The sequence below is a fragment of the Malaclemys terrapin genome, chromosome 2 (assembly GCF_027887155.1).
Source record: "Malaclemys terrapin pileata isolate rMalTer1 chromosome 2, rMalTer1.hap1, whole genome shotgun sequence".
In the NCBI taxonomy this organism is placed as follows: domain Eukaryota; kingdom Metazoa; phylum Chordata; order Testudines; family Emydidae; genus Malaclemys; species Malaclemys terrapin.
Window position 1 is genome coordinate 86,205,343 of NC_071506.1, and position 23,246 is coordinate 86,228,588.

At 41.9% G+C, this 23,246-nt stretch overlaps 1 protein-coding gene across 1 annotated transcript in view; it reads right to left on the reverse strand.

Moving 5' to 3' along the window:
* The window catches only part of LAMA1 (laminin subunit alpha 1), a 146,972-nt gene that overhangs the window by 4,138 nt on the left and 119,588 nt on the right, over positions 1–23,246 (reverse strand). The window contains exons 49-62 of the mRNA XM_054020536.1: positions 22,237–22,387; positions 21,232–21,376; positions 15,894–16,035; positions 14,295–14,409; positions 13,888–14,058; positions 12,546–12,697; positions 11,522–11,707; positions 10,794–10,998; positions 9,519–9,631; positions 8,393–8,582; positions 6,304–6,462; positions 5,318–5,471; positions 3,495–3,628; positions 691–913 (exon numbers count right to left, since the gene is read on the reverse strand). Coding sequence (XP_053876511.1) covers positions 691–913; positions 3,495–3,628; positions 5,318–5,471; positions 6,304–6,462; positions 8,393–8,582; positions 9,519–9,631; positions 10,794–10,998; positions 11,522–11,707; positions 12,546–12,697; positions 13,888–14,058; positions 14,295–14,409; positions 15,894–16,035; positions 21,232–21,376; positions 22,237–22,387 — 2,240 coding nt within the window. The remainder of the gene's footprint in view (positions 1–690; positions 914–3,494; positions 3,629–5,317; positions 5,472–6,303; positions 6,463–8,392; positions 8,583–9,518; positions 9,632–10,793; positions 10,999–11,521; positions 11,708–12,545; positions 12,698–13,887; positions 14,059–14,294; positions 14,410–15,893; positions 16,036–21,231; positions 21,377–22,236; positions 22,388–23,246) is intronic.

The following is a 23,246-nucleotide window of genomic DNA, read 5'->3' on the forward strand; positions in this document are numbered from 1 at the left end:
ACGGGGAGCTGTCATTCAGCTTAGCATCAGCAAGTCTCTCTCTTACTAAGGCAGAGCGGTAACAAGGTCACCCACTCTCTCCGGGCGCCCAGAGAAAGTGTCACACCAAGTAGTTGGCAACCTCCCCTCCACTGCAGAGAGGGAGGGATCTCAGAGGACAAGCACAGCCTCATAATGCATCGTCCTAGCCATGTAGCATGGCCACAAGTAGGGGTGAGTGTGGTATAAATGCCTACACAGATGGTGGGGCGAGGGGGAATGCCTTGATATGCCCGTTAATACAGCACACCCTCACAAGATGCTCCGCAAGTGAGGATCCTGTGTCATCTCAGATTGAAAAGTGGCCCCATTCCATGGAAACCCCAAGGGAGGGAAGTATTTCAAAAGGTACACCTCTCCTCCAGTGTTAGGGTTGAGACTTGGCAGGGACGTGTAAATGTACACCTTCTTGTGCCAAGTTCAATTGATCTAGTTCAATAAATCCATATTAAAAGAATTTCTGCCAGAATCAATTTTTCATGACCGGAGTTAACCCATCCTCAACAGAGTAAATTCCGGAAACTCAAAAAAGTTAATAGGCTCTTAGCATAGCTGTGATCTCACATTACATTCACTAAATTATTATGGTCTATGCAGTTTGTGAACTGCCTAGTTAGCTATTTAGTGAGAGAGAAATACTACCGTACATACCTGGATAGCCTCCAACATAAATGGGATTGTTTGTATCTGCAGATGTTGACTGGATGTGGGGATTATCAGCCTGAACCAAATTCCCATCAATCATCAGAGCAATACGATGTTTGCTTTTGTTTGCTTGAAGCTTGTGCCACTTTCCATCACATAAGCTATTTGCACCTCGTGGTTCATATGTGGCTGTTATTCTGCCAGCTCCATTGTTGACATGGAACAAAACCTGAACAAATAACCAGATGCCAATAATGACACAGACAGTAAGAACATGTGGAGCAATTTGACTGAATAAAAGCACATTCATGCTGCTGCAAAGAGTTCTTTTTTTTTTAAATAAATGACTGACGATTAACCAAAGCACAACAATCAATTTAATAGATGGAGTTTAATCCTTATTAAAATATTTTCTAAACCTAACCAGGATACATTCAACAAGTTAGGCATTCTTTATTTGGGATAGAAATGTTTGCTATGAATATGGGGACTGGTTCTTCTACACCAGTGTACTTCCACTGACTCCATAGGCATTACACCTGATTTACACTGGAGTACTAAGACCATCATGTCCAGTAATTGCTTCAATGGGGCAGCAGTTATGTATAGGATGGGAAACCACTAGGTCAGTGCCAATGTGTGTGTGGATACATATGTATGAATGTATGGTTCTATTTCTTTTTCATTTTTCTTTTCTTGTTTAAACAGATTAAAAAACATCTTTTTTGTGTTGACGCTCAAACATGTAAATATTACCCCTAAACAAGGGCAAATTGGGGGAAATATTTAAAAGCAATGTATTTAAAAGCAATGTATTTATTTTGTACAGGGGAAGTGGGCAACTATGTACTGATTGCTGCAAGATACTTTCTGTGTAGCTTTCTGAATCATAATGACCAGTGAGACCTGGAACACAGTTAATTACCCGGAGTAGTAACCATAAAGATTGCAGTTCCCTATAATGGAGGCCTGGCTAGCAGCTGGGCATTTTTGTACCCGTAAAAAAGGTAGGAACTCTTGACTTCAGGCATAGCCAGCTCTAGGAAATCTTCAATATTTAGATAAGCAATTTTTGTTGGGAGCATTGTCGGCAAATGGATAAATTGGAGTGTGGGATAAGGAATTGTTATTCCATTGTAATAGGGTGATGAGCTCCCTAGTCAACGGCATTACATGTAAGTTGGTTCTTTTTTCTTGGATGAGGAAGATTTTAAATTGTCTGGGTAGCAGATAATGAGAAATTTCCTGATGTACAGAGAGAGCTGAGCTGAATAGCCACAGGCTCCCTCTCAAGAGAGCCTGGGCACTATTGGGATTAACATGAGGAGGCAGAAGCCTAGCTCGTGCAGTGAGCTTAGACTACTTATTTATTCATGGTGCAAATTAGCAGATAACTCCTTAAATTAGGTCATTTTTGTAGTTGGCGATTTTTTCTCTTTTTAATCTATTTAAATTAAGAGATGTTTTTATATACATATCCCCTGATTCTTCCCTGCAAGTCCCCACTTTTCCCACTAGCTTTGGGACTCTCAAAAACCTAACGATACTTTGGTAATTCTACCGCTTTCCCGTATGTTCACTAAGGTGTCCATTCCAATACAATTGAAGAGATGATAGTTGGGACATGAAGCCTTAAGGATGAGGATATGCATGGGGGGGAAATAGTGGTGGACACTCCCACCAGCCCCCATGTCTCAGATAAAGGCATAAAAGCCTCCACCTCCATAAAAAAAAAAAAAAAACACTTAATGGAAAAATATTTCCTGTAAATTACAATAGTGCTTATGAGATGGCTTGGTTCAAACAGCCATTGTGTTTTCTTTGGGCTCTGTTATTCTGAGCTGGCTTATGCTTCTCTTCACTGCTGAAGTATCATTAGGCAGACTCACTGAAAAGTTTTAAATAATGTTGTTAGCTTTTAGCTTTATCCAGAAAAAAAATATAATTCAAAAATATAATTTATATTTGAAAAGTAATCACAGAATTTGTTTTTAATTCAATTTAAAAGGCCTCATCAGTTTACATTAATCCTGTTTTAGAGATTTACAGTTCTCCTTTGTTTTAACTGTCGCCAAAAAGGGGACTAAATCTTGTACTATTTTCTTTTCCTAAGTAAAATTAAATTGATGGGATTTATAAATTAGCTTTATAAATAAATAAGACTTCTAGCAAAAGAAACAGGGAAACTTAAGCCAACTTTCTTATATATACTTTCCTCCAAGCTCTTCAGTCTCACTTTAAAAGAAAATGATTGAATGGTGACTCATTCCATTTCCTGACAATTTCTCATCTCAGAATAACAATAGGACTTTCAACCTATGCTAACAAAATTCTTGCTAAGACACAGCAACTAAATACTTTCTGCAAGAGCGTTCTTGAGTAAGGGCAAGTTTAGCTTAATTGAAAAGAGTACCGACATATATGAAAGGTATTTTGCTGGTCCAGCAAACAACATACACAGTATAGTAGCTAGTCCAACTAGAAAGGAAAGCACAAACTCTTCAGGCTGACATAGGTACTATGGTCAGTAATTATAGGATGAGGAGTCCCTGTGCTGCTTCACATTGTGGTGAACATCATGATGTGAACCCACCTTCCTTGTGACCAAAAGTTTGCCCCAGATTACATGTTGTATTTATGAATCACAGCAACATCTTTGTTTCTATCACATTGTCTTCTGGTCTTTTGGTTTCATCACTTATTACTGATGTAATGCTCAACGCACCCGACTTTCCCATTTTGCACAAGCCTTGGAGAACTAACCCTAAATTCAACTTCCCTAGTGAGTGTCCCCTACCTATGCAACCCACCTTGCCATTCACAATCTCCAGTCCAATGGCATCTACTTTAGCACTACTGATTCCAAGAAGAACTCCATTCATAGCCATGGTGCGGAACTCAAACGTAACATTCACATCAGATCGGACTTTATAACCTTCTTTCACTGAAAAATAAATGATAAGCATAAAGTAAAAGATTAGGCATGTGACCGATATGGCAATGTTCTGCAATATCTTTGTCTTGTACGGAGTTTATGTATCATTGTGGGCCAGGGATTGTATGCAATTCCAGGGGGTAGGGTAACCACAGCCCCTCCAGACTAAGAACAGTGGGCAAATTCTCTAAGGTTGAAACACCCCCGGAGAGGCACCAACTCCTATGGCAGGCTTGCCTATACTAGTTCAAAGTGGATTCTCCAGAGGCCAACAGACAAAGAAAAGACTTTTGAATAAAAAGCCAGAGTTTAAACTGATGCAAGGGCTTCTTTCTGATGCAGCAAACAGACAGAACCCTCTGTCCAAAGGGAGGGTCCCAATCCTTAGGGAAGGGTTCGAAGGACTGACACAGGCCAGAATCCTATGGAAATGGTGGGAGTGATCTCTGGTAAACGTGTGTGTGTGTGTGTTCTTTAGTATTTTTAAGATGTTATTTTTCTGTAATGCTTTTACCCGAAGAATAAATGTATTTGCTTAGAGAAAATCATCTGGTAACTTATCACTGGGTGCAATGAAGCTGTTTACGAAAGACTGGCAGCAAGCAGACAGCATGGAAAAGCTCCAGCAGCAGCAAGCCTTTCCCCACTGCCTGAGCCTTTCCCTGCAGTGAGGAAAGATTCCCATCAGTGGTGTAGCACAGGACACCATACTGCTAAGAACAGCACTGCGTGGGTGTGTAGAGAGATGTATAGGGTACCTATCCACAGGTTTAAGCATGTCTTTACTCCCCTAAGCAGTGCCTCACCATCTATCCTGCTATTTGTACCCATGCTAGGGGGGCATGCAGTATTTATACTCTATAAATTGGTGTAAGGAGAGTGCAGTGCAGACGTACCCTAAGAGCGGGTGCCATTGCATGGAGGGGGAATACAAGTGCAGTTGCCCTGAACTGTAATAATTAATAGGCATGTTAATTACCCTGAATGGACAGGGTTTTTGCTGAGGCTCTGGAAAGCTGTTTGTAGACTATAATCCAAATTTAAAAACTATGTGTAAAGTGGTGAGAGTTAAAATTCCCTTACATGCAATGAAGTTCCCTTTCACTCATTTAGACTCTTACATCAGTACACTGGGCTTAAGTAGATCTAAGGGAGTTTACATTGGTGTAGTTCAATATGTTGAGGAAACAGAAAAAGTCAGAGGTGCTGGAACAATTTGTATAGTGGGGGTGCTGAGAGCCATTGAACCAAACTGTAAACCCTGTATATGATGGAAACCACTTCAAGCCAGGAGGTGTGGCAGCACCCCCAGTTCCAGCATCTATGGGAAAAGTGAAAAGTGAGCCCTACCCTTTTTCAAATTCACTCCCTTATACCTTCTGATTCCTCAGCCTTTAAATTACACCAGTTTAAACTCTTACACACACACACAGAGCACTGTTTCTTTTCTCAGCTGGAGAAGAGTTAGGTCTTTTACTTGTGTCAGAGACTCCTTTGCAGACTGCCAGATCATTAGCAAGTGGGCAGGGGGCAGTCTTGGACATAAAGGGGGAAGGAGTCAGTTAGAAATAGATACCCAGAATACACAATAGTTGAATGAAGTGTCATTTAATTATGTTCATTGCATCTAGACATAAAATTGATGTGTTTTCATGAGCACTAATTCAATAAGCTATTGATTCTATTAATGACACTTACCTAGAGCAGCAAACCCGCTTCCATCAAAGAAAGTGCCTTCCTGTGCTGTTGCATAACATTTATTCACAGCAAGGATGGAGACAGGGCTCTCTTTGTCGAGTTGCTTGTTGTTAATCATCACACTGCCAATGCATGCAGGGATACTGTGAGTGACCTAAGCATAGTGAGATATAACAGTTAATACATAAGGCAAATTTAGGGTGACCAGATGTCTCGATTTTATAGGGACAGTCCCGATTTTTGGGTCTTTTTCTTATATAGGCTCCTATTACCCCCTACCCCATGTCCTGATTTTTCACACTTGCTGTCTGGTCACCCTAGGCAAACGGCAGGCTGATCTCTCACAGCAATGTCTGACATCACTGTAAATTAAGGATTCTCTGAAGAGAACATTCGGGGATTTAAAGCACCAACATAATTATTTATAAAGTGCCGCAAATGTATATGATGCCTTACAGCAGTAAAAATAGATAAGAGTTTATCAAAACAGAAAACAGCCTAGAAATGCTAATAGTCAAAGACACATGCTTGAGGGGCCTACTCCTGCTCTGATGCAAATAAATGAGGGGTTTGCCATTGCCATTATCGGGAACAGAGAACAAGCCCATAAATTAAAGGCGTTTGAATTTGCTTCAGTACGTTATTATGAAAATCACTAGTATTTCTAACCATTGTTTTGATTAAATTACAGATTCAACGTGTTAACAACTTTGTTAGCCTGTATACAGTAAGTCCAATTATGGAAGAGGTAAGTGTGAAGTTACAATACACAGGGAGGCAGAATTGCCATAGATAACAGACCATCTAGTCCAGTATCCTATCCCAGTCAGTGACCAGTACCAGATGCTATAGAGAAAGGTGAAAGAAACCTGTACTGGAAAATTATGCTTCCTAACCCCAGATAGTTGGGGCTTAGCTTATGCTATGAACCATTTGGGTTATCTCTTATACATTCTTAACAAAGATATTTTCAAAAGAAATCTTACATTTCCAATATTTCTAGCTGTATAATCTAAAGGAAGCCCTCCCAGATAGAGCTTCCCCTCCACATCCAACGTGTTACCATCTCCCAGAGCATTAACTGCTGCAGATTCCTGTCCATCGACGGTGATTATGCCTTTTCGTTTAACATACTCTGTCTTTACCTAAAAGAAATAGCAAAGTTTGTATCAACCTGCTGACCACAATAAGAGTGGGTAAGTTCCATTTCTGAAGATGATTTCAGAGCCTAGATTGCGTTAGCATGCTGTATTTGGAGTTACTCTTAGAAGTCATCCACAAGTTAAGGTTATTTCAGAACGCAACAGCATTACCGCTCAAGGGCCTTCATCCCCAAATAACTGACACTCAAACACTCCATGGCCTGCACTGATTGCCTATTGTCCTGCGAGTGCATTTCAAGGTCTTACTATTAGTATTTAATGCATTGAATAAAATAACTAGTCTATTTTAGTTATATTTAAGGCAGCTTCAAAACTGCTGATGGGGACCATAATTCTGGAATATTCTGCCTCTCAACATACACTAGAGCTCATCTGTGGGGTCTCTGACTGTAGCTCATCTTTGCTTTCTTTGTGTGGTAGCTTATGTTGTTTGTTGCTCTACTTGTATTAGGCATGCAAGACAATATTCTGAGGATTCCCAGGCTGGATGTGGAAGGTGGCACCTCTGTGTCACCTATCCCCACAGAAGCCCCCTCAGGTCTCCAGGCACGGAGAAGAAGGGCAAGGACTAATGGGATGTATATTGTCTTCCCCACCAGACTCAAGGAAAATTCACGCTAAAGTTAATGCTGACAGAGTTAGTCCTAACTTTTGTGTGTAGCTCCAGTGCAGCGTGGAACCCAACCTCCTCACAAAAGGAGGAGCCTCCCAGAGACAAAGGGGTCCAGTGGACCTCTGCTGGCAGGGAACCAGAGAGAGAGGCAAGGTATAGAGATACAAGGAATCTCCATTGGATTCTCTGACATCTGTGGCCAACACACGCGCTTTCTCTACATTGCACCAACCCCTGCCCCTTGATGGAGGAATCTGCAGAAAATTCTGTGATGAACCTGCTAAGCAGGGACTACATTTCCTATCAACTCCCTACCCACTGCACATCCCCTTCCTCCTGGCCAAGTAGGAGGAAGGACCCTGAACGAGGAAATGACTAGGCATCTTTGGGAAGCAGCAACGACTAGCGAGGATCTGCAGAGAAGCTGGGTGCAGATAGGAACCCCCCAGGGGTGGGCAGAGCCGTGTGTGGAACAAGCTGTGTCTGCCAGACACTATAGCTGGGCGTAGATCTGTGTAGGGCTTATGGGGGAGCAACAATGGCTGGGCAGGGAGCCAGTGCAGCAAGGTCCCAATGAGAGACACTAACTGAGCCTGGCCTGGAAACCTGCAAGCTCCTATTTGCTTGAATAGAGACTGGACTGGAGAGAGACCCAGGCACTAGGCATGAAGATCCCTGACTTGACTGGACTGTCCCAGGGCTCTAACAAGAACTGCTACTGTTCTCTTTGAACTGTAGCTGTTTAAGCCTCTGTACCTATGGTATTTGCAACCTTTCCCTTTCCTTCCCGACCTAGTTAAATACCCCTTTCCCTTAACCACATGTCTGGGTGATTATTCGGATCGACAAGGGCTAGCACCAGAAGGCCTAGCTGTTGAAGCACCTACAATGTTTGCCTCCAAATCAAGATACATGTTACATGGTGCATGTTACTGGCACCTTAGGGGTTCGGTGTACTCCAGCCCTGAGTAGCCCTAATCCTTACAACTCCATGTGGGTAAACTCAGAGTTTCCAGGCCACTCTGAAGGATTTTCCCATAGAAGGGATGATTGCAGCTTTGGCTTATTACCCCTCTTTTTGTTAAGTAATTGTCTCTGAATAAGCTGAAGTACTTTATAGGCTACGAGGTGCAGGACTCACTTCACCGTTAATAAGAATAAAAAAAGAGAAGTTCATTATTCAGGTATTTGAATTATTTCAGAACAGTGGCCAAGTCCTGCATGCAAACACTCACGCTAATGTGTGGCTAAGGCAAGCAAAATTGATTGCAGGGGAGTTCAAGCCTCTTGGGTACCTACCGTGTGCCATTTGCCATCACTGATGGCAGCCGGGTGAAAGGCTACTGCTTTTCCTTTCCCAAGATCAAATAAGAAATAGAGTTGTCCCCCATGAAGCTGAAGGGCTGCATAATCAATCTGGTTCTGGTGAGCCAGGTAGTAAATCAGGCCACTAGAGGCATAGGTTCTCAGATTCAGCTGGATAGAAAGTCTAGACAATAAAAATAGAATATTTTTCAAATCCTTGTTTTATAGAGATAGAAAACTTCCCTTAAGACTAAAAGTTATTGGTTTTAAAAGGACCAAAGCAAATGATAACCCACTATAGATGTTTGAAAGCATGACCAATAGAGATTCCACAATAAAAAGTAATACCATATATCAGAAACACACAAACAGCTTGTCACGGGGTGAGTGGGCTCTTTTAAGGGGATTGGATTCAGCTGCACCTTGTGAAAGGCTCCACCCACCTCTCCAGGTGAAGGAAATGAGCCCTGGGCTAACCTGGTGGAAGCCTGTGACTCATAGCCAGGCCTGCTGGGATATATAGAGAAGCCTGAGCTCAGGGAGAGACTGAAAAGATCAGGGAGATGCTTCTTAGCACATAGACAGATATCTAGGGAGTGTATATAAGAGCCGGGTGGGAAGGCTGGAAACCAGCTTACTGGTGGAAAAACTGAGCAGGGGGACTCTCCTTAGCTCTCAGGGCAGGTGGTCGGAGGAGTGAGTGCAGAAGAGGGCTCCTGCAGGGGATCCAGAGGGAACTGGGGAAGAAGTTTCTGGAATAAGACCTGGCTGGAATATTTTGGGGGGGGGGGGGGGGAGGAGGAAAACCCCGTGAGAGATTTAGAAGCCCACAAGGGGCACAAAGGACTGCTATGCCTGAAGAGGAAGTCTGGGAGACTCTGATTTTGAGTTAAACTATTAATTTATGTTACTAAAGAAGATCCTGGGAGAGTAGCATAGTTACAATCCACCAGGTGTGGTGCTTTAGTTGATAATGGCAGAGGAAAGAAACTAAGGCAGAGGCAAGGTCTGCGCTGGGTTTGGGGAGAAACCCTGCTACCCCACTCCTTCATCGAGATTGTTCTCTTTTATGCACCTAAATACAAGACTATGTGTCATGTGTAATTCAAGATATACCTACTTCCTTCTGACGGTAGACTGATTAAAAAGCAGTACTATGTGGCTCCCTTTAGCAAGGCCAAACTGGTGGGCACCAGGAACATGATCTGGTATTGAATCCTGTGCACACTGTCCCTGTTAATGAAAGAGCTTCATTAAAGAGAATATTCCACAAGAGGTATTAAAATATTTTGTTGCTTAAATAGCACTCTTTTATGGCGAGCTAACTGTGCTGTTTGCGCCGTGTGCAACTGCCACACTGGAAAAATGTGACTAGTACTGTAATAGCAATCGCCTGACCTCTCAGATGGTTGGGACATTTGGCAGGCACAAAGGAAACTAGTTATAATGACTAGACCATGCTTCACAGCACTAACACAAAAGTCTCCGCTAGTTAGGTGTTATAGCTTTTGATTTATTAATTTACTTCCAGTTTACTTATTCATTAGTCTCTCAGCCTTTGTCACAGGGAGGTCAGAGTAGAATTTTGGTGTGAAATTCCTTAGCTACTCTTGGTGGAGATAGTCTCATATATTCAGAGCATCAATAGCTCTGAATCAGAGCATGAAACAAAATTATACTGCAGGTCTCAGACGGCTCAGCATTTCTTTTTATAGGCATGTGGTATAAAATCCACAAAACCTATGTCCCCCTCCCACATAAAAATGATTACCAGACACTCAGGAAACACTCAGTCATAAAGATATACAGCTCCAGAAAGAGAAAGGTAATGCTGCATCATGTTCTTGGGAATGCAGCACACACGGGTATTGTGCGAACTACACATAGACCCACGACTCACAGGGAAAGACTGTGATACGATTATTGATCCTGTGCCTCCACAATGATCTGGGCTTGCTCCTCAGCAATGAAAGCACCGCAGGGGCTAGCAACTGTATGCACATGACCACTGAGTTTTTCATGGTGACATAACATTGATTCAATCAACTTTAATTTGCACTGCAAATCTCAGCACAGATCCACTTTGGCAGGAGAACACGCCAAGAATAGCAACTACTCTCTAACTTCACCTGCCTTGAGGGCTGTATCCCACTTTTTTTATGCAGAACTCCTCAGTTGCAAGTGTACAGGTGGCCGATCATTGGCATGCTTAACTGCCAACTTCCCTTCCTCCTGGCCTTCCAGGTGTGACTGCTGTACAGAGGTATAGTATGATATACCATTGCTTTTTCCCTTACAAACCATCTTTTCAAGAAGGGAAGTAAGCATATGGCTCTGTATTTGGGGTTAACAAAAACTCAGCTAGGATAGACCTTGTTCCCCCCTCAATACTCACTTTGCCGACAGGGGCAGCATGCACTAAGTTTGTAGTATGTACTCTCTCAAAATTGGTAAGAGGCCGCAGAGGAATTGGCAAAGGCTGCAGTTCTGGTTGAATCTCAATATCTTCTGCTTGTATGGCAGGTTTAGGCTTCTCTGAAAGCAAGCAGCTGTCCATATCCACATGCTCGTACCTCACGGCAGTGGTGAAATCCAGAAGCCTGGGTTTACAAAAGAGAGGGCTCTGAGTAGATGAAAGTACTTTACAAGAACGTACCCACTTGTCAATGGGTGAAGACTTGCACATCAGTGGAAAATGTTTCAAAAGGGTTAACCACAGTTGGAGAAAATCATTAAAGAGTATCCTCTAATTCTACACAACAATATTCATGCAACAGTTTTCTTGGCCAATTATCTTATCTGTGCATGCAAATCAGATCACTCGGAACCCAACTATGTGTTTTGTGCAATGTATCTGTACGCACTAAAGGCACTTTTGAGTCTGACTGAATATCTGAAAATGTGGCCAGCAATACTCATTGATGCAAGTTTGATACTAATCTCTTTTGCATTTTACTATTTATTACAGAGTGCTGGCATTATGCTTGCCCACAGTACAGAAAAGGAATTAGATATGGTCCATGCGCTGGAGATCTTATAGTCAAAAGCAACAGTTTATATTTTATAATGCACAGGCCTGCAGTTCCATTCTCCAAAAGAGTGCTGCCATTCACTCTGACTTACTGCATGTTAAAGATCAGATTTCTAATACAGCCGTAAAAAGATCCTGTCATCTTGAACCCAGAAATGCCCTCTCCTGCTGGAACCCCACCAGCGTAGAAGTTGGAAATATTCATGGGGCTCATTTCTGCCGACAAGCCAAGTCTCAGTTCTGCAGGATTACTTTCATCCACTTGTACTATTATCATCCTGAAAGGGTGAAGTGGAAAATCATTCAAAAGGAACTTCCATTTCAACTTCAGTAATGCCATGTGCTAAGAAATAAAGATTCAGTGGCTCTGGAACATTTTTATAGTGGGGGTGCTGAAAGCCAGCAAAACTGTAAAACACTGGTCCCCACATTTTTTACCTTATGTCCCCCTTACTCCCGTCTGGACCCCTCTCCCGTCCCCTAGAGTTGGGGCTGGGAGCAGAGCCCCCGGCATGGGGCCGGCAGCCGGGACCCCATGTGTGGGGCTGGGAGCAGAACCCTGGGTGCCGGGCCGGCAGCCAGGACCCTGGGTGCAGCGCCAAGAGCAGAGCCCCGCGTAAGTGCAGCACCCCCCCACACACACACACCCTAGTTCCCATGCCTATGTAAAGATTCAGTGATTTTGATAATCCACCTACACCATTTACAGCTAAAGAGGTTCTTTGAAGAATATTTTATTATTTAGTAGGATGGATTTGTTGAGCAGCTTTATAAATGTGACAACTAATCCAGTTACAGGAGTTAATTGGACATGTATATTTCTTAGTCAAATAAATAAATAGTCAATTAACTGTCTACTTTTTCTAGCAATATTTAGTACATTTTACTCAGGTGGTCCAGACTGTCTAAAGCTTTCAAGGGAGCTTTCATGCACAACTTAATCACTGGCTGTATGCAATTACCATATAAATCAGGACTCCTCCATTAACAACAGAAACATACAACTCTGATTATTCCACTGAAATGAGCTAGGTAAGTCAGTTCTTCAGGGAACATGGTGAACTGACAATGACATACAGTAATTAAACAAGTGGTACTGTTCACAGTCACATGTACCTCTTATTCCGGATCAGGATGACAGAATGTTCTTGCCCATCACTGTATGTTCCATTAGCAGGCTGGAGGATGATTTTTCTAGTACTTGCTCTGTCTCCTGCATTAATATGCACTGCAAGATGACCATCAATCAGCATGATGGAAAAGAAGGGCTGTGGAGATTTAATCATTCAATTAATTTTTTTACTGCAACTCTGTTTTCTTTCATACCCTATAAATAATACCTAAAAGGGTGATTTGGTCAAATATGCCACCAAATTTAGGTGTTCTAGACAAATTTTGATGAACTCCACAACCAAAAGAAAACATCCATCATTTATTTTATTTATTTGTTTTGTTTATTTTTTAAATTTCAATGGAAATAGTTCAAAAATAAAATACCAAAACATATAAACTGGCCCCTGCAATGTTTGCAAGTCAAACATTGTAACACTCATGACAGTGAATGAGAACAGATAACAGTTAGAGAACTAAGCCTTCTAACTAAAGAGACATGAAAGCTGGGAGTCCCCCTGTCCATGGTAAAAGCTCAGGTAAAAACCCAATCCCTTTATATCCCCATATGATAGTGCTAAAGGAAGCTGGGATGCTGTCCTTGGACGCTGCTTGGGAGCTCCATCTTTCATACCAGCCTCCAGATAGCAGATGTTTGATAAATTTGAATCCAACAACCACCACCTCCTGCTGGAAAGGGAAAGGAACATTGTCTCTCCCTCTGTTCTCCCTCTCATTCCAGAGCCTCTTGAATGTTGTAGGTTGAGTGGGTCTCTACTATCCTACCCTTCTACCAGCCTCCTGGCTGCTACAATCAGATGTCTGGGGTGCCTTCACTACTCTACTTCCTACCCAATCTCTGTGTCTGGGTCTTCCTTCCCACTGCCTGCCTCTGTTGCTGTTCATAGCTTTTTTCAGTAGTAGTAGGGTGAAACTGACCTGATTCTTTTCAATTTCAACCTATCCACATAGCAGCAGCAAAATCAACAATGCTCTGGTCAGTTTTCACTCTGCCACAATTCTGCAAAACCATGAGCAGCAGCAAAGATATTGGAGTTGTCTGTCTGCAGAATCAGGAACACCCACTGCATTGGTTTACGTTTGGCCCATATTTGGAAGACTTTCTTTGCAACCATCAGGGCTAGATATATTTTTTTAATTTGTAATGAAAGTTTACATTCTGAAAGAGTGGATGTCATTTGCTTGAGAAAAACTTCCTACTCACGCCCCAGTGGATTTTTTTCTAGCATTGCTATCCAGTTTATATTCTTAAACTAAACAGGTGATAAGACATGTTGAAGCAAAGTTGTTAAAAAGTATTTCAGGTTTAAAACCAGTTAGTACCGACCAAATGTGCTTGTCTGCGTCGTCGCTTCTCCATTCCTTTGCTGAGACCAGCCAAGATGATGCCGCTACTGTTCTTAGTAGCAAAAGTTACCATCAGTTCTGATTCTGGAGACAGGGACTTAGGTAGCAACTCAATGTAGCCATCATTCAAGATGCTAACACTACGGATAGGCTGTTTTGCAAAAGCAGAGAAATAAATGATAGCTTTTGTCCCCTATGAGATGTCCAGTGCGAAAGAACAATACCAATAGTGGACTAATTGATAATTTATCAATAAATCAATACACTTCTACTCTCTACATTTAAAGTATAAAGACATCAGCATGCATCACAAAACACTGATGCATTGTTTAATACACAGCAATAATCAGAGTATAACAACCCAGCAGAGCTGCCAGAGTTTCCTACCTCCAGTATGCAGCCTTTTCTCACACCATACGAGTTTTTTAGCAAGTCAAAGGTAGAGCGGGATATTTCCAGGTTCTTAATGCATCCCACATATGTTCTGCTGTTAAGCCCTTTCCTGAAAGAAAAAAAAGAGTTTTCATGGTAAAAACAAAACACTGGTTTAATAATTTAAATTGGAATTTATTGGGGAAAATGTAAAGTTACATTATTTAACAGGAAAAGAAGAGATTGATTTAAAGGGCTGATCCTGCTCTTTAAAGTCAGGGTTAGTTTTCTCATTGTTTTTAATGGGAGCAAAATTGAGCCAAAATGTAGCTGCACAACATACATTAAATCTTAGCTGAACTACCAAATCTAGAGGAGACAGCACTAAAAGCTGAAACACTCAAATGTACAGCAATGCACTGCAAAACCAAAGTATGACTCATGTCCAAAGCGGGGGGGGGAGGGGTTGGTAAATCCTCAGCTGCAATGACACAGCTCAGTGAGGGAGGAGGTAAAGGTACTCTATTCCATCTATCCCACCCATTCCTTCTTATTAGCGCTATCTCAGGAATAAATTGTTCTCTAGTGCAAGTTAGAACAATCTAAGATCTGGTCTAACTTGGACTGGCTCATTGTGCCTTCCTAGGGGTTCAGCTGTGGGCACTAATTATCCAGGCACAGAGATGCCATATAAAAATCAAACTACCTCATTTGCAGGAAAAATCAGGTATAGACTTTAGAGCCATTATCTTCAGGCTGAATTGAAACAGCTTGAAGAATTGCCCAGTGTGGGTGTGTAATAGACAAAGCATATGTTGTAAACTGGAGACATCCACAAATTATTTTTTTTTTAAATGGCTCCTATTGGGATATGTTATTTTTGGTCTGCCTCTAGTCCAAGTACTGAGACGGAGTTGCAAAAATTCCATTTTAAGATTTTTTAAAATGTATGCTGAAGAACGGGGTTTTTTCCATTAACACGAGTTGGAAAGCATGGTGTCTACATAAAATTTACATGCGTTCAGACTATGGTTTTATTTGCTTTTATTTTACACTTCAGTAACATATAGACTGATCTGGCTATTTTAAAAAGAAACAAGGCCCTCACTACTCTATCTATATGGTATTTTAAAACCTTAAACATTATAAACAGCACTGGAGTAATGACAATTGTTATTTAAATAAGAGGTATAAAGTATAAAGACACTTTGAAGTATAAAGACATCAGCATGGACTACATCTTGTAGATGGGTCAGTTGATCCCTGGCACTTAGTGGTTCTAATTAGGTAGTGTGGTCTAGATAGAGCACTGGACTGGGACTCAGGAGAGTTGGTCTGTTTGTAACTTTGGGGCAGTAAGGTCACCCCTCTGCTTCAGTTTCCCCATCAGTAAAATGGTGACAATGATGCTTACCTCCCTTTGTAAAGCACTTTGAGATCCACTGATGAAAATAATTAATAATAATGAGTAATGGCCAGATCCTCAGCTGGGGTAAACTGTCATAACTTAATAACTTCAATGGAACTATAAATTTATACAAGCTGAAGATCCTCCCCAATACTTACAAACACGTAAGCAGAGGGAAGAAACAGAAGGAAGAACGAACTCTGTACCTCACAGCCCTAGATCTTGGCAGTCCACCAATGTAAATTGGGTCCTTATCTGAGCGATTGAGGTCTGAGGCTACCCCAGGGGATTCTCCTTGTTTGGTTTCTTTATAATTAAGATTATATGCATCCATGACAGCTAAAACTCCTGCAAAGAAAGGAAGTACAGATCAGCGGATAAAAACACTAAGACATGATTTTCTAGCGTGGTAATATTTTTGTATGAAATGTACAATAATTTCCCAAGTAAAACGAATACACGTATAGTCATTTTTTCATTATAAAAGTTGAATCTATTTTACTCTCAAGATTTTAGATAAGCTAGCCAGTTCTTTTACCAAAAACAAACAGATTTTGGAGAAACCAACAGAAAAGTATCTATGTATAACAAATAAGGATATGATTCTGTCACAGCGGTCACGGATTCCATTACTTTAATGGAATTACTCCATTACTCCATGACTTCTTCAGCTACAGCCCACTGCAGTGGCAGGGCTGGAGCAGCTGTCAGCCCCTGCCCAGGAGCAGCAGCAGGACTGGAGCAGCGGCTGGTGGTCAGCCCCCACTGCAGGAGCAGTGGCCCAAAGCTGCAAGAACAACAGGCTGCCGCTGCAGAAGCAGTGGCTCTGGGCCGCAGAAGCAGTGGCCAGCGGCCACTGGGTCAGCCCGCAGGGGCCAGAGCAGCTGTCTGGAGCAGTGGCCCAAAGCAGTGACCTGGGCAGCAACTCAAGCAGTGGCCTGGGGACACCAGAGCAGCGGCCCAGGGCCGCCGGAGATGGAACAGCAGCCAGGGCCAGAGCAGAGGCTGGGGCCATAGCAGTAGCCAGAGACAGGTCAGCCCCTAGGGCCAAAGCAGCGGCTGGGTCTACAGCAGCCCCAGGGGTAGAGCAACGGCCAGGCTGGGTCAACCACCACCGCAGGAGCAGCGGCAGGACTGGAGCACTGGCCAGCAATCAGCTCCTGGTGGGGTTCCCACTGTAGTCCTCCCTGCACAGACAGGTCACGGGTTTCCTTGAATTTTTGTTTATTGCCTGCGTCCTGTCTGGGACTTTTATTAAAAACACCCATGACAAAATCTTAACCTTAATGAGATCATGGGGATTTAAAACGAAATAGCCCCTCTGTGAATGGACACGCCCTCACGCTTCTGGGGAGGAGACTAACAAGCTCTTCTGCCCTGTTCAACACCAACAAGGGGCATTACAATGCTGGAGTGGGTGGAGTTTAAAAAGGGAAAACTGCCCCACAGGAAGGAGCGGTGAACAGGAGAAGGGCTGCTCTGCCTCAGAGACTGCTGACAGCGGAGAGGGAGACAGCAGCAGGCCTCACCACTCCCAAAACTGCACAGCCCAACTACAAAGCAGTATGTCCCAAGAGGAAGGGCCAGAGATTGACCCCATTAAAAGGCAATAAATGTGTTGACAGAATAAGCCAAAAGGGTTGAATCCAGAAAGACTGCCTGATTGCCAGGCCATCTTTGCCTTTCTTTGTTTTCATACAGATTTCCCTCTCTAAGGGAAAAAGAGGGGAGAGGACCTTTCTTTTGGCTGTTTGTTTTACTAAGAAAACCCCGCATGTGCTACAAACTGGGGGGGGGGGGGGGGGGAGAGGAGGACATTATAAATTAACAGAAGTGGGGGACTTGCTTCCCCACACCTTCACACAAGGGAAAAGCTATTGTCTAAAATTTATCCCCATGAGTCACCAATAAATCCTGACCACAAATCAACTCCGTAGGTTTGGGTAGTTAGGAGTTTTGCTAAACCCTCCACAGAATTCCTGCATTTTAGGTGCTCAAATGCACTTGTCCTCCTTTGGCTTTCCTTAACATTCTCGCAATGCCTAAGAGCGCTGTCTTCTGGAGGTCACTGATCATGATGTCTCGTATCCTAATGTGTTCTTGAATAGTTCATTCGTACCCTTAGGGATTGCTCCAAGTACTCCAGTATTCACGGGGATCGTTCTACTCTTTGTTCTACTCTTCCATAATTGTTCCACTTCATGGCAGAGCTCTTCATACTTCACCATCTTTTCTTCTTCTTTTTTTTTTTTAACATTTCTGGCTGCTAGTATGGCAATATCAATTGCTATGTTCTTGTTTGTCTTTTCTACAAAAACTGTGTCCAGCCTCTTTGCCTGCACCGTTTGGTCTGTGAAAATTGCCAGAATCTTAACCTCTTCATTCTCTAGAGCTCTTTCAATGTGGTGGGCATAATACCACATGGTTCATTTAAATCTGTTATTTGGCTCAAAGGCTCCAATGAAGCCAGTTGGTGATCTCACTGTGTCTGGTCATATTTTCCCTCCCAGCTCTTGCAGGAGCACAACACATGTGGCACCGTCTCATCCTGTTTGGAACATATTCTGCAGTTTGGAGAGTAGTTATGTTGGTCAATGTTGTTTCCAATGTAATTAACCCTTAAGGGTACATTTATAATGAGGCTCTCTGTCAGTCTCTTGAAGTATCCTTTTACTACAGGTCAGGGAAACTGCACCTACATCCTCAACCGGCCCCTCTCTTGAGCAGAGACCACGTCTCTCTCCCTCCTGACCAGGCTATTTCCAGGTTGCACAGCTCCCTGCCTATCCTGTGAATTCCAGAGCAAAGTTAGACTGTGCTAGCAGGCCCGTTTTCCTATTCTCCTGAGTAATTGTGTAATTGCCACAATTAAGTTACCACACAGCTCTTTCTAAGCAGGTGAATTTATTCCTAAAGTGAAGGCATTAAAGAGAAAACGCATTAAAACAATAGCAGAACCCACACACATACTAATAAGCTTATCAGAGATCACCCTAGCCCTGGCCAGTGAACAGTTCTTCAAACTGAACTGTGGCAAGTCTACACTACAAAATTAAGTCAACCTAAGTTACACTGATGTACAGCCACTACTGTAATTGAATCGGTTTTACCCGTCCACACTATGCTCCTTGTGTTGGAGGTATGCGTCCCTAACAGGAGCGTTTGCACTGATTTAACTGCCAGTGTAGGGCATTGTGGAACAGTTTCTGAAAGGCGGCAAGAGTTCAAGCAATGTAATGTCTACACTGGCCTACCCGTGTTGACCTACCTACATTGACTTAAGCGCTATGCCTCTCTCAGAGGCGAAGTTAAGTCAGCGTAGTGGGCGAGTTACATGATGAGAACTACATCTTAGTGTAGACACTTACAGAGTTAGGTCAGCATATGCTGCCTTACGCTTACTCTTCTAATTCTGTAGTGTAGAACAGGCCTGTGACAGTCTTGCTTCAAACTACGCTCTATGAAAGTCAGCACCCTGGTCACTTAGAATACCTGGGGCTCTGGGTGTGGCTAAGGTGGAACAGAGCACTGACACGGGCTGGTAGCCTGACGAGTTAATGAGGTGATTAGATCACCAACTGGAGAACCCAGGAAGAAAAGCAGAAAGTTGAAAAGGCTAAATCAAGGAGCAGGAAGGGGCTCTTCATAACTGAGACTATCTGGTTGTATTGTACCCGGAGCTTAAGAAAGAGACAAACAATAAACACGTGTGGTGAAGGTACCTTGGTGAACTTGTGTGCTGATTAATTCACCCAGAGGGTTTACCAGTCAGGGTTTTCCTGGAGAGGAAATGGGAGCCCATTGACACCCATCAAGAGGTTTTTCTGTGGTCACAAGTTCATCAGCTGTTAGCTCAGAACAAGCACGCTCATGAATCTGTGAGTTACTCCTTTAGGCTGTTTGAGCCTTTTGATCTTGGGAATAGGTAATTCAGAGACAACGGACCACTCCCCTTGATAAAGCTTCAAAAGATTCAGTCCAGATTTAGGCTTTTTCATTCACCTCCTTGCAAGTATTTCCTAGGAAGCCTGCCCAACTCACAGATGCTTGTCTTAGCCCTTTATTTAAAAGAATCCTTTGAAGCACATAACACTTCCACTTCCCATTAGTCATGTCTCCCAGACAAGTTACATACAATCCCACAGTAACACATAAATATTTACATTTACATTTTTATACATTGAGCTCCTAAAATACTTAAACTAAGTTTAACTTAATTCAGTAAGGTTTGTCCAGGATACTGCAGGAAGTTGTCACACTGTCACACCTGCTACAAGCCATAAGTTTGCTAATATTTGATCACTAATGGGTTCGATCTCTCTCCATCACTCTCTGTGAACTGATTTCTGTGTAACTCTTTCAAGTCTTTCTTGGGCAATTTGCTTTCTCTTTTCTTTTATGCTTTCTTGCGCTGGGACACATACTCAGCTATTGCTTATTCTTGCGATTAGAGGATCTTCACTTTGGTTGATTCCTCATATAATTTGCTGTTATATTTTTCATTGTCTGTAGCAAAACCTTTTTCTCCATCATATCATCAGATGTACATCTGACCCACCTCTTGACTCTTGATTCATTACTCTGTGCATCACCAGGAGCTTTCTTGTTTGGATGTCAAATGTTTTCTTCTCTTGATTCCACTTGATTGCTCTGGCAGTGTATGGTACTACTGGAATCACCCACATATTAATGGCTCAGATTAAATTCTTCTATGTGAGTTTTATCCTAAGAACGGTTCTTATTTGTCTGTAATATTCTTTCCTCACTTCTTCTTTAACTTCCTCATGTTGTAACTTCAACAGTTCCCCGATTCCAATGTATTTATAGAGGCCATGCTGAGAGATATCTTGGATAGTACCTTTGTTAACTTGCATGCCATCTGACTGTATCAGTTTCTCTTTACAAACACCAATGCAAACTTAGCCACCCTAAGCCACAGCTTTATGTTTTTTGATTATTTATTATTAATATTATTATTACAGTAGCACCTAGAAGTTGTCATGTACTAGAACCCCATTGTGCTCAGCGCTGTACAAACACTGAACAAAACAATGGTCCCTGACCCAAAGAGCTGGACTGCAATGCATAGAATACTGAATATCAATCAAGACAGGGATGGGATGTAGAGCTAATGACAGGTCAGAGAAAAAGGTCTGCTATTAACCCTTATGGACTCCTCTTGTGCACTTATAATGAGGCTGTTATAGGAAACAATTGACTATGAAAAAGATAACAGTGTTCCAGTGTTTAAAGACTATTTAAATGTGCTTTCCTTTCTTCCTACACATTACACATAAAAAAAAAAATGAATAAAGGGAATAATATCGAGGCCAAGCTTCATTCATGCATCAGAGTGCTCATATGTCACGCAACAAACTGGCATTGCAATTACTTTCAACAAGAGAGCACCACAAAAATGGCTGTCAAAGAATGTGCATTGGGAATAACCAGACAAAACTGGCATGGAATGGTGACATTCCTAATGACTACTTCAGACACTTATTTGTAAAATCATAAACATTTACTTTTCAGTCTGTGTCCTACCTTGCTTCTTGTTACGACTGAATGAGATTTTGTACCATGTTCCATTATTGTAACGATTTTCGGTTGTAAGCGTAAGAGGTCCTGAACCAAGATCAACAGTTAATCTAACTTTGCCATCAACGAGCTCTAGGGACAAGAAATCTCTCTGCAGAAAAAAATATACAGATACACTGAGTAAAAAGAAATATGTAATAAAGAATACTTCGAAGGTCTTGGAATATCCTTATAAAAAACTGCAAGTGACTAATGTATCCAAAATATCTTGTACTCAGGGCACCTACTTTTCCTATGTTCAGAAAATCTAATCTCTTTAATACCATTTTAATAATAATAGTAATAATACTAACAACTTAAGTTAGCAACAATCAGGAATCCTAGAAATCTGTTTGCCACGGAAAAACGTGTAAATCTGCATTTTTACAGTGAATCTAGTTTTTACTACTGCCATCTGGGACAGACAGCCCAAGCCCCAGTGACCCATTTCATTTCAGTCACAGAAAAACATGGATTTTTATGTTCTTTAATGGGAGAATTTTAAGGTTTTTATCATGGGAAAACTCGGATCCCTGGTAATAATACTCTGGAAGGATATCCCCGTGTTTGGATTCCTTTTGTTTTTACCCCATTACTATTCAGGGTGGTCTGACCCACCATCAGGATTGGTTATCCCATTTGCTGAGGCAGGTTTCAATAATAAATGTCAGATATACATTTCCTTTGTTGAGTTTGGGCCTCTTGATAATATCTCCTTAGTTACCACCCTTTTTTAACATATTTTGAATTATCATCATGGACTAATACTCCACGGAGAATATTTATATTTTAATTCTACTGCTTCAAAGAGATTCTCAGGGGTCAAAATCATATAAGATATATATGTCACAATACAAGGTGATAATTGATTCCAAGACAGAGAAGCAGAAAGATGGGGAAAAAATCAAACCTTTACAAGGTTAGTTTCCAAATACAATTTTGATCAATGTAATATCTCAACAGTTTTCTTACAGTGCCATTAGAAGCAAGATACAGTAGGAGCCCATTAGGCGAGAAGGTGCTGAAAAACATGATTATCTGAGTCACAGTGGAGCGGAGGGCCCTCTCCACAACTGAATATCCACTGCCGTCAAAATGGAAAGAAGTGTCTTCATCCTGTGGGCTATAAAAATGAAAAAAGAAGTTGCTGAAATGCTGAATACCACAGGACAGATTTGCATTTTTCCAAACACAATATTTCATATGCAACCTAGGAGAATGAAATCAGTTGGGGAAGCCACTAGCAATATAATTAGGAAGTGAGACCGTAGAAGGAGACTTGAATCTTGTATGTCATGAATAATTAAAGGATTCCAGCCAAGCGCCACTTTTATTATTGAATCTCTGAATATCTAGTTTAGCTTTGGGGGAGAATTTACCCAAGATAGAAAAATCAGTCTTTACCACTCTTTATAAAAGAAAAAACACTAGTTCCCAAAGGAAAGAATTAATTGCTACCACTCTGACTCTCAAACTTACAGAATGCATGCATTTTTCCAAATTCCTTGCATAAATGCATTTACATTACAGCAAATATTGCATGTGATGAACTGGGTTCTAGCCCACGAAAGCTTATGCCCAAATAAATTTGTTAGTCTCTAAGGTGCCACAAGGACTCCTTGTTGTTTTTGCGGATACAGACTAACACGGCTACCACTCTGAAGCAAATATTCTGTTATCTTTTTTCCTTGCAATGCTTCTAAAAACCACATTTTTATACATAATCATGCAACACCCTCTGCTGGTTCTAAATGGGACATTCTACAAAAAGTTGTTGCCAAACCTATTTCATTTCAACCCTATTAGATATACAAACATTTAGAGATGTAAGCAGAAAACACTCCTGCAAAGTGGTACACTGACCACCAGCGTTACCTACTGGTGAAGCAGGGATATGGCAGGATATATCCCTTTTCCATTACAGTTCTGTCTTGTGAGGTCTTTCCCTGCTTTTGTGGCTCAGCCCCCTCCCTAGCCAAGTC